General features: G+C 49.0%; 1 protein-coding gene across 1 annotated transcript in view; it reads left to right on the forward strand.

Annotated features, from left to right (window-relative positions):
- Positions 1 to 2,097: 2,097 nt before the first annotated feature.
- EVA1C (eva-1 homolog C) overlaps positions 2,098 to 16,075 on the forward strand; it is a 33,218-nt gene continuing 19,240 nt past the window's right edge. Inside the window, exons 1-2 of the mRNA XM_064729196.1 lie at positions 2,098 to 2,297; positions 15,406 to 15,602. Coding sequence (XP_064585266.1) covers positions 2,171 to 2,297; positions 15,406 to 15,602 — 324 coding nt within the window. The 5' untranslated portion in view covers positions 2,098 to 2,170. The remainder of the gene's footprint in view (positions 2,298 to 15,405; positions 15,603 to 16,075) is intronic.

Below are 16,075 nucleotides of genomic sequence, written 5' to 3' on the forward strand. Positions count from 1 at the left end.
AGTCACTCACAGCACTCTGAGTGGTCATTGTTGACATCTGTTCCAGGGATTAGTGAGCAGATGTGAGAGAAGGAGGTGAAACACCTCCTGCTAGAGCTGGAGCAGGTGGCCTGAACATGAGATATCTCTCTGTTGGCTGTACAGGGAGTGGAGCTTTGGCATCCTGAAGCCACAGATGGGCTGACTGCACCCACCTGAGGTTATGGCAGATACGAGGTTACAGCAGCTAGGAACTTGGGATGGACAGGTAAGCTCACCCTAATTACCTGAACACCTTTCTAGAGGATCCAAGTGTGGCCTCCAAATGCTTCTCTGTGAAAATCTGTGCTGCTTGCTCCCCAGCATTCATTTCTGCCTTGGTGGGACTGACCTGAGACAGCAAGTGCAGGAAGGGTCAGATTGAATGATCAGGTGCAAGGTCAGGGGGACAAAGGAGGGGAGTAGGGGAGACTCCCACAAGTCTCCGTCCAGTTCCCTGCTGGAAGGCAGAGGGAGCTGGCTGGGTTAGAGGCAAACACTGTCCTTATCTGAAGCAGCCAGCAGCAAGGGCTTCACCTGCAGAGCTGCTGTTCCCTCTCCCCATCTGTGTTTGTAGTTGCAGATGTTTCAGAGTGATTTTATACTGTTATTTCGGCATCTTTGATCCCCTTTATCTGAGTCCAGTAACACTTGATGGAGTGTCCCTGACCTCGGACAGGTTCATGTGAAACCTGTTTTGCTCTTATCTGCCCAAGACTAAGGAAGCATAGGCTAATATATGTGTTACCCTGTTGTTTTTCTGTGTGTGAAGAGGAACAAAAGTGGATTCAGATTCAAACATGAAGACCAAGTTGTTCAAAGTTCAGTGTAACCTCTGAAAAGAGGTGCCAAACTTTGGAAATTCAAATCTGGATGTGTTCCAACTTCAGTTGGAACAGGAGGAGAGGAATAGATTTAACACAATTCGTTTGGTTCCATCATCTTTTACTGACACACTCGTGGGGTTTTTTTCAAGAGAAAGATCAGTGCGATCATGCATGGCAGGATGCAAACAGCTGGATATTATGTTTACCCACAGCCCCAGGAAAAAAGATGCTTTTGTGCCCCATTCCCAGTGTTCGTTCCAAGCTCTCTTCATGAGGACAGCTCTTACAGGAACTGGGAGCTGTCCTGATTCATTCCCTTGGGTCCCTCATACCTTAAAAGAAGCACCAAATTACATTGGAAGGTAGTTTAGCAGATAGCAATGACAGTTTGTTTGAACTTCTCACTGGTTCACTCTTCTGTATCACAAAAGACTTCAGGGAACGACTTGAACTCTCTCAAAGTGACTTCAAGATGTTTCCTCACTTTGCAGTGAAGGCTTTAAGCCAAGCGTACACACTCCAGGCACGCTGAACTGGAGTCCGGGACTGCGGTCGGGTGGTGTCAGTGCGAGGAAACAGAGATGCTCCTTTTGCAGCATGGAAGAGTCAGTGCTGTTTGCCCACTGCAATCCCTCATCCGGAGATGCTGCCAGGCGCAGGTCCCAGATGGCTTCCCTCAGAGACCCGTGAGCCGAGCTGGAAGGGCAGGAGCGGGGCTGGAGCAGCCCTGCAGGCTCTGGAGCGAGAGCCGAGGGCGCCTGGAAGTAGGGAACGCAGGGAAGCTGGGCTGCGGGGACAGGGAGTGATGGGGAGCACCTTGCACCTGTCTCGGGAACAGCACAAGCGGGGAAATGGGGTGTGTGTCTAAGTCCGTGACTGTCCTGCCACCATTGCCAAGCAATAATGAGGGGAAAGACGGTGAAATCGAGCCTCTTGTCCGGGAGGGAGGCGCGAACGGCTCGGAGAGGGGTGGGGAGAGCCGGGGAGGGCGGGCGAGGTGCAGCCGGCTCTGAGTCAGCCCGGCCGCGCGATGTGCGCCGAGGGCAGTGCCCGGCGCGGCGCCGCCGGGAGCCCGCGTCCCTCCCGTCCCTCCCGTCCCTCCCGTCCCTTCCCCGCCGCCCCCGCGCCCCGAGTGCCCGCGGCCGCTGGACCCGCTCCCGCCGCGGCCGCTGGCAGGGCCGCTCCGCCCTCGCCCTCCTTCTCCTCCCACGCGGGGCAGGGGCAGCCCCGAGGGCGCCGGGGGGGCCGCGCCGGCAGCCGGGCCCGGCTGCACCATGTGAGGCGGCGGGGCTGCCCCCCCGGCCCGAGCCGCGCTGTCCCGCACCATGAGGGACGGGCATGCGGGGCTGCACCCACGCCGCGCTCAGGTAGAGCCCGGGCGGCTCCTCCGCCTCCTGTCCTGCGTGCTCCTGCTGTGCGGCGCCGAGGTCGCGGCTCTCGCCGACTTCTCAGGTACGGGCGGGCACCGAGCGGCGGCTCCCGGCTGCGGGGGGCTCCGGGGGGCTCGGGGGCCCGGGCGCGCCGCGGGCAGGGTCCGGCGGGGCTGTCAGCCCCCGCAGTGCCCCGAGGGGACCGGCGCGTCCAGCGCAGCGCCGCGGGCTCCCGGCCGGAGCGCGCACGGAGCCGCGGATTCCCGGAGCGCTCCGTGCTCCCTTTGCGGGGCCGGGCCTGCACCCCGGGCAGCGCGGGCCCGATGTGCCGAAAGGAGGCAGGAGGAGGAGAGGGTTAAGGGCTGCCGGAGGGGCCAGGTGGGCAGGGACACGGGGAGCGGAGCTGTCGCTGCGCGGTGGGAACGCTGGGCGTGGAGCGGCCAGGGCCTGACCAAAAGTGCGTGGAAGTCCCTGGAAAGGTTCCCACTTTCTCCTGGAGACTTGGAGTCGGGCCCTGAGGGAGCGAACAAGTGCTGCCCTCCTCTCTGCTGGGAGGGAAGCTCGGAGCATGAGAGGGGTGGATGAGGGGAGTCCCTTCCCGGGGAGCAGAGGCACCCGCTGCCGCCCAGGAGTCACAGATCTCTGCGAAGGTGCTGCATCACTGCAGGAACTGGGAAAATATCCTTGTTTCCATCAAGATGAGGAAGCAGTCTCTATTCTTTGTAGCTTTTCTTTGTAACTTTCACTCTTGTAACTTTTCTGGTGCTCCCGGACATCCCGCTGCTGTTATAAAGTCATTTGGAAGGGTTCTTTCTCTCCTCTCTGTGTGTCACAGCGAGGGCGGCATATTCCTGGCAGTTGGAAGCTTAAGGAACTGCCTCTAGGGCAGAAAGCAAACCTTTCCCGTATTGAGCAGGGCAGAACTTCCCAAAAGCCAGTCGAGTGCACTGGAACAAAGTTAATATATAATTAATAGCCAATATGTGCTGTTATGCATTTTAATATAGTTCGTGTTGATACAGTTCAATATGCTGGTCATGGTTCTGCAGAAACTATTTCCTCAGCAAAATACAGAAAAATACAGTTTGTAATTTTTTAAATTATGTCCAGCTCCACAATTCTAAGCAAGCAGCCATGAAATATAAAGACCAGAATTACGTACTTGGATAAGCTACATTTCTCATATTAAATTCCTTTCACATATAAAAGGCTCTTAAATGCTTGCTGTCTCATTCTTTGGTGGTTTTTTTTTTTTTTGCTTAACTGCTGGTTTGGGATGTTAGTTTTGGAATCACATGGTGGTTCTCCACAATAACATAAAACAAATGTTCACATTTTCCTTTTCAACTAGCCACTGAGTTAAAAATTATCCCTTTATTTAGGAAAGTTCCTCTCAAAAAAGTCTGTTCATTTTTAAAATGATGTTATTTAGATAAGGTTATCCAGGATTAAATTCAGAAGTACTGATGTCTTCAGTATTCATTGTGCACTGAGTTTTCCAAATAGGTAGAATGACCAGAGAAAAATGCTGTCTCACCCCAGAGATCAGTATTAAACATGACATGCAGGTGTTTCAGTAAATAAAATGTAGAAAAGGAAAGCAGACTCCAGAATTCCTACCAGACTGGGAAGCTCCCAGGTCTGAACAAATTCTGCTCACATTTTAATTATAACATGAAGATCTAATCTAGAATGACAGAAAGGACCAAAATGTTACTGTAAGCTTTTTAAAAACAGTACGCAGAGCACAGGGAGAAGTTTTTAGCTGCTCCAAAAGCTGGTGCTGTGTCCCAGGAGCTGGCAGAGGTGAGGGGACACCCTGCAGTGCCATCCTCAGGCCGTTTGATGCTGTTAAAGGAGCACAAGCTCCAGAGCAGCAGCTTGCAGAGGACTCTGTGGAGTTGCTGATTTCCCTTCTTTGCTCCCTCCCTCGGCAGGAGCAGCAACTGGATTCTCCTGAACTCTGTCACAGTCACAGACCTGGCCCGTTCCAAGTGCCTTGCAGCTCAAAGTGCAGTGAGGCCTCTACCCCAGAGCCCAAACTCTTTTCCTCTCTCCTCCTCTGCTCACATTCTGACAGCTTCCAGAGTTCTTCCTGCCCTGCTGCCAGCCTCCAGCACTGCCCGTGTAATTTCTGTTCCTCCCCTGATGCAGGTCTCAGTTGTGCCAGCAGTTCCACCCTGCCCAGAGCCCTTTGTCCATCACCAGCCCTCGCTGTTTGTCTGTAACAACCCAGAGATTCTCCCTCTGGGATCTGTGGGATGCGTTGGAAAGGGCAGCAGGGAGCAGCGTATAGCGAAGTGTTATTACTAATATTTATAACTTTGTATTTGGGGTCTGTATCCTTTCTACTACTGACAGCTGCAAGTTCTTGCTCTCATCTGTCTAGCTTTTAACTAGGAGAAAAAAAATCTGTCTATTTCTTTGGCTTTTTTGTTTGGTTGGTTAGGTTTTTTTGAGTGAGACATTTCTTCACTGTGCAACAACATTTTGTGGATTGGTATTTTCTAGGGGAGAAAAATGTTCTGAAATAAGACACCAGCAGCAGCTCAAAATTCAACTCTGTGAGAACAACTCAATTGTTTCTCTTAATGGAAATAAGAGTTTCTCTTATTTTGACACAATAGTTTCTCTTATGTTGACACAATAAAGATCTGCATAATCAATGTTTTTCTGGCAGCTTGAAGCAATAAACAAGAGATTTAGATGTTGGACTCGATGATCTTGCAGGTCTTTTCCAACCTTAATGATTCCACAAATCTATATTTATTAGTTCCATTAGTTACTGAAAGTGGAGAAGTGCTCTGAGGTCTGCAGTCCTCAGTGTGATTAATTTTTCAAAGTGGAATCCAGGTATTCATGCCCAAATTTAAACTGAAAGAAGAGAGATTAAATCCACAGTTCTGTCCTTAGACCTTCAAGAATATGACAGTGGTCCTACAAATACAGAATTTTCTTCCCCTCATGCCTGTTCTTCAAAGCACACCTTGTTAACTAAAATTCTTCTTTATTTTCTCAGTGATCACTGGTATCTTTCACAGTTTGGATCAGGTCCCATTGCAGGGGGCTGCTGTGAATTTTGCTGGTTCTCCAGTCTCTGAGCACCCTGGGCTCTCAGGACAGTGCCAGAGGAGCCATTTTTCAGGACATCAGGGCTTCAGGACATGAGGACAGTCATTTCCTCACAGCTCCTCTGTGTTCAAGAGCTGGTTCCCAAAGCAGGCCAAACAAGAGTCTGCAAACCCAGCAGACTCTTCCCAGTGTTTCACACTGTGGGTGTCCCAGCTTCTGAGAGAGAGCTGGCTTGGCTGGGATGGTGGCACTCTGTGGGACCTTCCAAGAGCAGGGATCCCTGCTCCTCATCTTCCTCATCCCCTGCTCTCCATGCTGGAGTGGGAAAGGCCCCAGCTCTCCATCCCATCCCCACTCCTTCCCTGTCTGTGGGACCTTCCAAGAGCAGGGATCCCTGCTCCTCATCTTCCTCATCCCCTGCTCTCCATGCTGGAGTGGGAAAGGCTCCCAGCTCTCCATCCCATCCCCACTCCTTCCCTGTCTGTGGGACCTTCCAAGAGCAGGGATCCCTGCTCCTCATCTTCCTCATCCCCTGCTCTCCATGCTGGAGTGGGAAAGGCCCCAGCTCTCCATCCCATCCCCACTCCTTCCCTGTCTGTGGGACCTTCCAAGAGCAGGGATCCCTGCTCCTCATCTTCCTCATCCCCTGCTCTCCATGCTGGAGTGGGAAAGGCTCCCAGCTCTCCATCCCATCCCCACTCCTTCCCTGTCTGTGGGACCTTCCAAGAGCAGGGATCCCTGCTCCTCATCTTCCTCATCCTCTGCTCTCCATGCTGGAGTGGGAAAGGCTCCCAGCTCTCCATCCCATCCCCACTCCTCCTCCCACCTTTTCCCTGTCTGCTGACAAAGTGAACTGACCCCTTCTCCATCTGGGAACAAACTCCTTCTCCTGGGAACACTGAGGAACATCCATTCACCCCTTTTTGTGCTCCTTCCTCCCTTTGCTGTTCTCCTGCTGCTCTGAGCTCGGGCTGGCCTCGCCTCCTTGGCTCGCTCTCCACTCAGTCTCCCTTTCCTTACCTGAGTCCCAGCCAGGTTTTCTGGGCAGCTCTCAAGCAATGTGCCTGTAACTGAAGATCAAAAATGAAGTAATTGTGATTGCATAACTGGGGTGAGGAATGGCTTTCTGGACGTTAACAGAAAGCAGCCACTGCTTAGGGGTCAAACCTTTTAATCTCTGTCCACTGGTGTCAGGTTTTCTGTCTTTTCCTGCAAAACAGTTCAGACAGCACTGAGCTGAGCTTTAACTCCACAGACTTGGTCTCCTGACCCAACCACAGGAACAAGTGGATCTAATGAAAAAGCAAACCAGTTCACCCAAGAAATGTAATCTGCTCCTGTGACCTCTCTGCATTAAAAGTTTCCATTAAGTTCTGTGGCATTCACCCATCCCAGATTCCCCCAGGTAAAAGGAAAGCAAACAAATGCTTTGTTTGTAGTAATATGGCAGGATCAATCACTACCAACCACAAGGATGCAGAGGTTTTTCTGTGGGCTTTGTGTTGGTCAGATGAAGTCCTGTACAAATTTTCTGGAGTCAGTTCTGTTGACTCACCGTGGCAATTGTAGCATGTCCTTCCAGCAGGATGTTTAAAGAAGTGCTGCAAGGAGTGATGCAACGATGCATCTTCTCAGCACTGCCTTGTCAAAGTCAAGTGTTCATTGCTTCCTGAAAGTAAAAGCATTTCATGTTAGAAATGTGTTTCATTTCAGTGATGTGTGAGTTAAACCTCAAAGTCTGGTTTAAAGTTTCTCTGAGTGAAGTGGGCTCTGGTCTGGGATTTGTTCTGTGGAATAAAGAGGTGTGTGTCAGAGCAGAGATTTTAGTTTAGATCATAGTGCTGAGACCCAAGGTTTTGTTTCAGGCTTTTTCCTGCAGTTCTTTTTGCCTTTCTGAGAAAGTGTAACTTATAAAAGCACATTTCAGGTGTGCTAATATTTTTTGTTAAATCCACTGATGAATTAAGGGATGGTGTGATGCCCTTGCCCCTACAGATGTTGGGGAATTCAGACACGAGACACAGAACTCGAGTTCCTGAGCTCCGCTGCTCAGAGTCCAACACATTTGAGTCCATCAGATTCTCACAATTTGGGGCAGAACTCTCTCTGTTCCCCTGGCAGATTGCTGGCACCTGACACCCCATATGCTATTTTTATTCCAAATAAATAGCAGGGATTGGCTTCCCTGTGCCTTCCTGTTCCATCTGCTGCTGAATCCTTCCCAGTGAGGCAGAGCTCCCAGTCTCACCTTTACTGGGGAAAGGCACCACAGACTGTTCCAGACAAATACTCAGCTCTTGTTGGAAGGGTCCCCAGACAGACAGGGCACTGTCTGACCAGTCAACACTTAGCACAATTCTGTCATCTGCCAGCCATAATGTACAATTGAAATAGAAATATTTTGATATATTACCCGACACAGAGAAAATAGTGTCTTAAGGGAGCTGAGGAGCAGAAGGAGGCGTGGTCACGCCTTATTTGTTCAGCATTGGTGAGTCATTTCATCTGAATTTCTAGGCATTTTAAGAGTTTTGCTTCAAAGGTCTATTGTGTGCCTTCTGGCAACAAATTAAATACCAGTGAGGTTTGGCTCTTAATTTAGAATTAATTTTAAAACATCACTCACTATATAAGACCTAATTGAAAGCCTATGGTCACTGGAAGGATTCCCAAGGATTTCACTGGGCTTTGGATGAGGGTCTCAATGCCACAAATGTCTGTTTGGCTTTCTTCATTGTATTTAATCTTGGATGGGAAGGCAAGAATTATTCTTTCAGAATAGTTTTGCAGTTTTTAAACTTCATTTCTTTGGGCCAGAACTGAGTAGAAGACAAAGAAATGTTGGTGTAAAGAAAATCATCAAGTGCTGAGAGTGAAGTGGGGAGTGTATTTTTGCTTTTCTGTCTTGGACTTGCTGTACTATGAACCATCATAGCACTGCAGATCTGTGAGCTGCCAGATTTCTGATTTTTTCTAATCTTTTCAGATTTTCTGATTTTTTTTTAGAATATCAAATATAAATGGGGGAAAAAAAAATGCAGAGCTTGAGTCAAAGTTGTGTTTGCAAAACAAAACCTGTTGTTTGTTTTCTGAGGCGGCAATGAACAGCCCCCTGGCCCTCCTGGGGAACATGAAGGTCCATGATCATACATCTGAGTTTTCAGGCATTTTCCTCCAGCCCCTGAGGTTCTCCTGCTTGCAGTCTTTGGGAATATTCAGAGTTTTTTGTCTTTGGGCATAAAGTGTCTCTCATTCCGTCTCCAGAAACAGTTGCTGCCCACAGAGCCTTTCTCTTGTTGCTTCTTGTTAATGGCACTAGAAGAGGCTACTCTGTGTCCAGTTCAAAGCAGGATTTTGGCAAGGGCAGAAAAGAGCTTTAAAGTCTCCCCTACCCATGCCTCTTGTCAGCTGCTTTAGATGGGATGGAGAAAATCTTCCTTTGCTACTGGAGGAGTTCCATGTTGGGTCCCAGACACATGTTTGCCCTTGTGGCTTCATGGAATAGCTGAGAGAAATATAACTGGATGTTGGGTGGAGTTTACTGCAGACCCAAGAGTTTGGGGATCAGGAACAGCTTGCCTCTTCTTCCTGACACATGAAGGAAATAAAACCAGAAAGCAAGTGAGAAAGCACAAGTGCAAAGGGATCTGTCCCGTTTAAGTGCAGGTCATTGTGTGAGTGCAGGTGTGTGTTGCAGTGGTGTTATTGCAGGGTGGTGTGTAGTGCAGGGTTGGTGTGTATGTGCAGGGTTGGTGTGTAAGTGCAGGTGGTGTATCAGTTGTGTGGGCAGGTTGGTGTATGCAGGTGGTTAAGTGCGTTGGTGATGCGGTGGTAAGTGCAGGTGGTGTGTATGGCAGTTGTGTGATGCAGGTGGTGTTATGCGTTGGTGTGTAGCAGGTGGTATGTCAGGGTTCAGGCTTCCCACTGCAATGTAATCACAGAACTGCAAGGCTGAGCTGAGTCATGCAGACACAGAGGCTCTGTGGTTCCTGGAGAAACTGGGACCAAAAGTTACAGGTCTGTTGTTTACTCATGATGGCTTGGCTTTGTTTTTCTAGGAAGAGCTCACAGCTTGGCTTCTTGTGTGTGCTGCTGCTCTCTGAATAAACCCTGTTTAAACTGGAGTGTGGATGAGGCTTTGCACTGAATTATCTGATGGCTACCTGGCCCTTTCTCTGACCCAAGCAGAATCAAGCTCTTGCTTAATTTGACCCTCAGATTTAACACTAAGTGGGAATTAGATTCAGTAATTCAGGTTATGATTCATGTTATGATCCACAAGGGGGGAAAATGAAGACAATCTCCTTAGGAAAGCATTCATGTGGATAGAACAGTTCATGGAAAATGTGACTGGTATCTTGACCACTGCTTTGATTACCCAAAGGCATCCTCACCACTAACTTCAGCATTTTCTTCTTGCAGACTTCATCTGTCAGTCAGGCCAGTGGGAACAAATGCTCCCCTGGCATCAGGCTGGTGGCTCTCCAGGATAACCATCCTGCCTCTCCAGCTGCCACTCCTCTTGCAGCATTCGGCACTGAGACTGAATTGAAAGGGGCAGCTCAGGCTTCAGTTGCCATGAAACTTGTAGGAGCTTTGTTTCTTTGAGCCCTGCACTCCTCAGGTTTGAGACTGGCCATTAAGGTTAAAAGGTGTTGAGCTGAGTAAAGGAATGGCAGATGGACAGAGGTCAGGATCTCATAAGATTCCTCTCCTTTAGAAATGGGCACCTGAAAAGTGTCAAGGACCAATTCTAAGAAAAGCAACAACTTTGAGTGCTCTGAAACCAAAGTAGGCATTTGGAAATGGGATGGGGTTTGTGGTCACTGTCTTATTAGTGAAACTAGATTATGCCTAGTTTTTCCAGGGAAACATCTATCACTGCTTTAAAAAAAGATTTAGATAATACAAAAAACAGAGTGATAATATGAAGAACATTTTCCTTGCACAGAAAAACAACTTTTCGTGCTGTCTCTGCAATACAAGTGAAAGTTTGAAGCTGATAGGGTGGTAGTCATTAGCAAAGAGAGCAAGGGTTGAGAGGAACAGTGGAAAAAGGCCCACTGGGAAAAATAAGGCATGGAGGGAAATGAAATCAGATTGGTGACATGCAAGAAGGAATATATTAAGGAATTACAGATTTTTATGTGCATATGGTGAGTAAAGCTAATTGTGCTAATTTCTGAACAGCAAGAACAATAATCAATGCTTCTGTCTAAGTGTATTTCTTACTGATCAAAGATTGAGACGTGGAGTGTGGCTACAATGAGTCAAACAGAATGTTGACAAGGCACTTAGATAAAAAAGAATAAAACGATGAAGCAAGAAACGTAGTGTCATGAATTTTAGAAACATTGCAGCCAATTTGCAGACAGCAGGTGACAGGGAATGCCCAGAGAGCCCTGTCCCTGTGCACAGAGAGCCCTGGCACAGCAGGACCTGTGGCACAGCCAGGTGACAGGAATGCCCAGAGAGCCCTGGCACAGCAGGACCTGTGGCAGAGCTGCCCCGAGAGCAGCAGAGGGTGTGACAGGTGGGATTGGGGCTGAAACTCAGGAGTTCATTTCTCCTCAGTGCTTCCTTCACAAGCCAACAGAGAAAACACTGCTGGAGATGTGCTGCAGCACCAAACACCGGTCAATATCAGAGCCCTGCTTCTAATGGTGTTTGTAGTAGAGATTATCAACTATTCTGCTGTCAGTGCATGAAATGTCTTCCTTCAGATTCACCCAGCTGCCTTGTGTATTTTTAATGAGAGTTGGCACAGTTCTTCTCAGAGAGCTGTGGGAGCTGATGGAGATTTACCGGATGGATTATCCTTCTGGGACTCCCACAACAATACGTGTGCTATTTCTATCCATTTTGCTCTAAAATAGATGGGTATGTCTTTAAAATGAGCTGGCAAATTTCTGTGCTAATGAAACTAAATTGAACGATACACAGAACTGGTGTTACTAAATCTGTGTGTGAAGGCCCAGTTCTGAGAACCTCCACAGCCTGTGGACTGCTCAGCCTCAGCCTCTAAAAATACTGCACTGCAAAGCTGCTGTCCTACCCAAGAGACATCACCTGAGCCAGTGCTGAGATTGCTTTTAGTGTGGCTGGGCACTGGGCTCACAGCCTGGAATGCTCTTCTCCCCGATCCTTGCATCTGGGGAGCTCAAACACACACAGAACTTTCTAAATTCCCAGATTCCAGTGCTTTTCAGCAGAAAAAAAAATTTGGATTTCCATACCTTTAGGTCCACTGCTACTCTTATTGTTGCTATTCAAAGTGATTCTGCCAGCTATAACCCCTTAAGAATTCTTTCTCATACAAAGAAATATCTATTTATTCTCTTATTCCAGTTTTGGGTTTTTTTTGTCAGTCATTTTAAAAATAATTTATCAGTTGTCTTTTCAGTGAAAAGTGATCAGTAGGGCTTTGTCCAGCTGCTCAGCCTCATTGCTTTGTGTGGTTCTCTGGTGCTGTGTTTTTCTAGTTGAAGCTCTTTGTCAAGCCAGTGGATGCTGTGACTAATTTGGCTAATTCTGGAAGAAAGGATTACGCCTGGATGCTGTGCTGGTGTTTGAGTCTCAGTAAAAGATTACAATGAGTGAGTGGTCTGGGTTAGACAGACAGTTGGGTGGGATGATACCTTCTGGCCTCCCAATAATGGGATCTTTTTGTGCCTGTGTGCTTTGGGCTTAACTTCTGAGCCAGCCTCTAATGTCTCGTGCATGATTCCAGATGCAGGGCACTCCATGCTTTGCCATGAATGTGTGTCCTGGATAAATGGGAAAGTGCCTGGTGGGGCTTTCACACAGAGTGTAGAGATGTTACTGGGACACTGCAGTAGTGCCAGGCTTCCTAATTTAGACAATTCTCATGGCAGTTAGCTTTTTTTGGTAGAGTTTCATATTGTTTTAAAGAGTGACATTTATTATTTCTGGAAAAAGAGGAACTTTAAACCCCTCCTCATTACAGAATGATACTTGGAAAAGTAACTGGTGCAGCTGAACACCATTTCCCCCTCCACTACCTAACCCAGAAAACAAGGAAATAAAAAACAATATTAGGTTTAAAACATTAAGTAACCTGAGGTTTTTTATAGGGTCTGGTTATGATTCTCTTTGCTCAGGGTAAGACACCCCAAAACTCACAAGTGTTCTGATTGCCCAGCCCAAGTGAACACAGAGCCATGGCCTCGCTGCATGCATGCTGGCTGCGCTCCAGCCCTCCCTCTGCCCTGCTCTTGGGGCAGGGGAATCTCCCTGGCCATCCAGGAGCTGGGGAAGGCTTCTCTGGCATGCAGGGGACCTGGACTGGAGGGCTGCTGTAGTCCAGCTCCCGTATTTAGCCAGTAAAAGAAAGTTTTCCCCTAATTCCCAGCTAACTGATACTGATGGAGTAAACACAGTAGGAGAGAGCAGGGAGCTGCCCCAGGAGAGTTCAACCCTCCCAATGCCCTCACCCTGATCACCATGGCTGTTAGTACTGGTATCAGAGATCACACCCGATTTCCCCCCAGCTTTACCTTGTTGTTTGGCTGAATTTGCTCCTTGTGGGAAAATGTGTTTCTGAGCAGAAGTCAGTAAGAGTACAGGGATGCAATGGTCTCAGGAGGGTGAAGCTTCTGCCAGGGGACTGCAGCCCACACTGCCCAGGGAAGGAGGAGAAGCAGCAGCTGCTGAGGAAACTGATGGGTGCAGGGCAGGCAGTGCCCACCATGAGGAGAGGGGACAGGAAACAGCCTGGGGTTTTTCAGAGAAGGGTGAGAGGAAATTGTGACTTTGGAGTGGGAGTTCTCCCTCAGCATGGGCTGTGAGCTGCAAAGGACCGACTGCTCCATGCGTGTCTGTGTGTGCAGTAATGAAAAATGCAGCTTTACCTGGGCTGCCTTGTGAGATGAGCAACTCAGATACTGTGTCACCACTCCTCTTATCAGAGAACATTAGGTTTCAGCAATTTCCATTACTATTTTTATCCCTCATTGTGTGCAAATACACAAGGATTTTAGTGACAGCAGAGTCATGTTTAAGCTGCTTGGAAGGCTGGAGAGCAAGGTATCTTATTTTCACCAGTCCATCTAATGTCATTTTTACAAGTGAACCATATTGCTCCGACAGAATCAGAGCAAGTTTTTTGTAAAGACATTTTCTTAGAGGATTGAATAGTTGCAATTGTTGGAGAAAGGTGCTTAGGTGCTGGATTAGGAATTTGCAGGATCAAAGTAGCAGTTAAGATGCCAGGGAACTCATCCAAATCACAGCATAGCTGATATTCTTTAGGGAATACTGGACTGTTTTGTATCCAGCACTCTTGGCCCCACGTAACTTAAAACCTGAAGAATTGAAATGATTGAACCTATTGGGTGGTAGCTGTGAGGGTGTGGGTGCCCACAGCCCATGCAGGGCTGCATGCCCTGGCCCTGTGGCCCCTTGTGGCAGGGGGTGATGCCAGAGCAGTGCCACAGGAGCCCCTCTGCAGCCCCGGCCACAGTGGAGTCACCCGGGTGCACCTGGGCGTCCGGCCCGTTTCCCTGGCACCTCTTGGGAGCAGCCTGGCAGAGGAGGGGCTCTGGCAAGGAACTCCAGCTATTTGTGATCTCAGTTACACAGAAAATGAAGGGGATGGGTCTGCTTGTGGGCTTGGTTGTTGCTTTTAACCCGTGAGAAGCTGTGGGGATTGCTGCCAGACCGGTCTCCTTGAGCTCCAGAGTGCAAATGCAGAGCATGACATTCATCCTGTCCCAGCTCCAGGGCCCAGCCTGAGGTCAGTGAGGGGGAACTGAGCTACAGCTCTGCTGCCCTGGAGGTGCCTCTGCCTGGCTCCTGTCCTGCCTGGGCTCTAGACAGGGAACAGGAAAGGTAACAGTGGAGCAGGCTCCTCAGACTCAATAACTGACAGGGAAGCTGGTTTTCCTTATCCAGGTGCACAGCTGGGGCTGGAAAAGATGCCAGTGAACTGACATGTCTGACCCATCCCTGGAAGTGTTCAAAGCAGCCTGGATGGAGCTCTGAGCAATCTGTTCTAGTGGAAAGGAGCAGGGGGTTGGAATTAGGAGATCTTTAAGGAACTTTCCAACCCAAGCCATTCTATGATTACATTATTTTCCTATCTTTTCCTAAATACTAATGTTTCTATTTAAAAACTTTTCTGAAAATCGCTTGTCTTTGGGGAAAGTTTATGAAGGGCAGAAGTGTGAAAATTAAATGGCATATTTTACTTAAAGGGCAAATTTTAATTAAATAAAAGGAGCGACCTTTTTTTCAATATTTTATTTAAGAAAACTAATTTTTGTTTTAACAGTACAAAAAATCTCCTGATTCGGCCGCAACAAGAAATGTTCCCACAAGAAAATGTGAGGGGGTTTTTTCCTCCATTTTATATATATATATATATATATATATATAAGAGTGTGTGAAACACAGCTGCCCACGAGCCCAAAAGTGCAGCACATCCTTTTAACAAGACGTTAATAATAAGGAATAATACCTTAGGTAGCTGGAATGCAAGAGCCTGGCCCAGAAAACCCAGCAATGCCCTTCTGGCTGCTGCAGACACGCCCTGGCACCGTGAGCAGCCAGGGCTGAGCCTAGGGATTGTCCCTACAACACATCCTGCTGCAGTGCTGGGAGGGCTCACACGCCCTGGCACTGTGAGCAGCCAGGGCTGGCAAGGGCTGAGCCTAGGGATTGTCCCTACAACACATCCTGCTGCAGTGCTGGGAGGGCTCACACGCCCTGGGATCATGAGCAGCCAGGGCTGGCAAGGGCCTGAGCCCTGGATTGTCCCTACAACACATCCTGCTGCAGTGCTGGGAGGGCTCACACGCCCTGGCACTGTGAGCAGCCAGGGCTGGCAAGGGCCTGAGCCCTGGATTGTCCCTACAACACATCCTGCTGCAGTGCTGGGAGGGCTCACACGCCCTGCCCCAGCCCTCGTGTTCCCAGCCCAAGTGCAGGGAGCACTTGGTCAGGGTGACCCATTCAGAGAGCTGGGTGGCTGCAGGCCAGACCTGTAACCTTGACTGCAGTGCCCTTTCCGGAGGCTGGCTGTGGTTTTGTGATTATCTAAGGCGCTTGTCATTTCCTGTGCTGGTGGTAACAGGCTGAATGTTTTCCATGTTTTCCAGGTTACCTCACGAAGCTGCTGCAGAACCACACGGCCCAGGCCTGCGACGGGCAGCACCTGAGCCTGCACTGCCCTCGGCACTCCACCATCAGCGTCCAGTCAGCCTTCTATGGGCAGGACCCCCGCATGTGCAGGGCTGGGCAGCCTGGAGCCAGCATGGCAGAGCCCAGGGACTGCGTGGCGCCCACCTCTCTGCAGGTACCACATGTTGTAAATGTTCTCAAGGTACACAATGGTTTCCCTGCCGTTTCTGTGCAAGTGTTCTCAGCCTGGAACGAGACAGCTCTGTAGCTATGACACCACCCAAAGTGTTACAGCTGGAAGGGTTTGTCTGGACAGCAGGGGATTACCATGGGATTGTGAGAGCTTTGGAGATTGCCTTCCATTGTGCTGAACCTGGCTTTGGAAACCCCATTCCTAAAGTTCCCTTAAACAGTCTGCTCCTTTCCCTTCAAGGGCTGCCCATGACTGAGCTGACCAGTCCTAATCCATCACACAGGCCCTCCTTGGCCCCAGGGGAGGATACAAGCCCTGGACAGAGCAGAGTTACAAATCCAGCTAATAAGATAAGATGACATGCTGGGTGGCATTTGGCTTGCTGCATGCCTGTCTTCCCTCACTGCAAAGGCACAGCAACAGCTAAACAGCAAATCCAAAGAACTTCTGCAGAT

Source organism: Zonotrichia leucophrys, chromosome 1, assembly GCF_028769735.1.
Source record: "Zonotrichia leucophrys gambelii isolate GWCS_2022_RI chromosome 1, RI_Zleu_2.0, whole genome shotgun sequence".
Lineage (NCBI taxonomy): Eukaryota > Metazoa > Chordata > Aves > Passeriformes > Passerellidae > Zonotrichia > Zonotrichia leucophrys.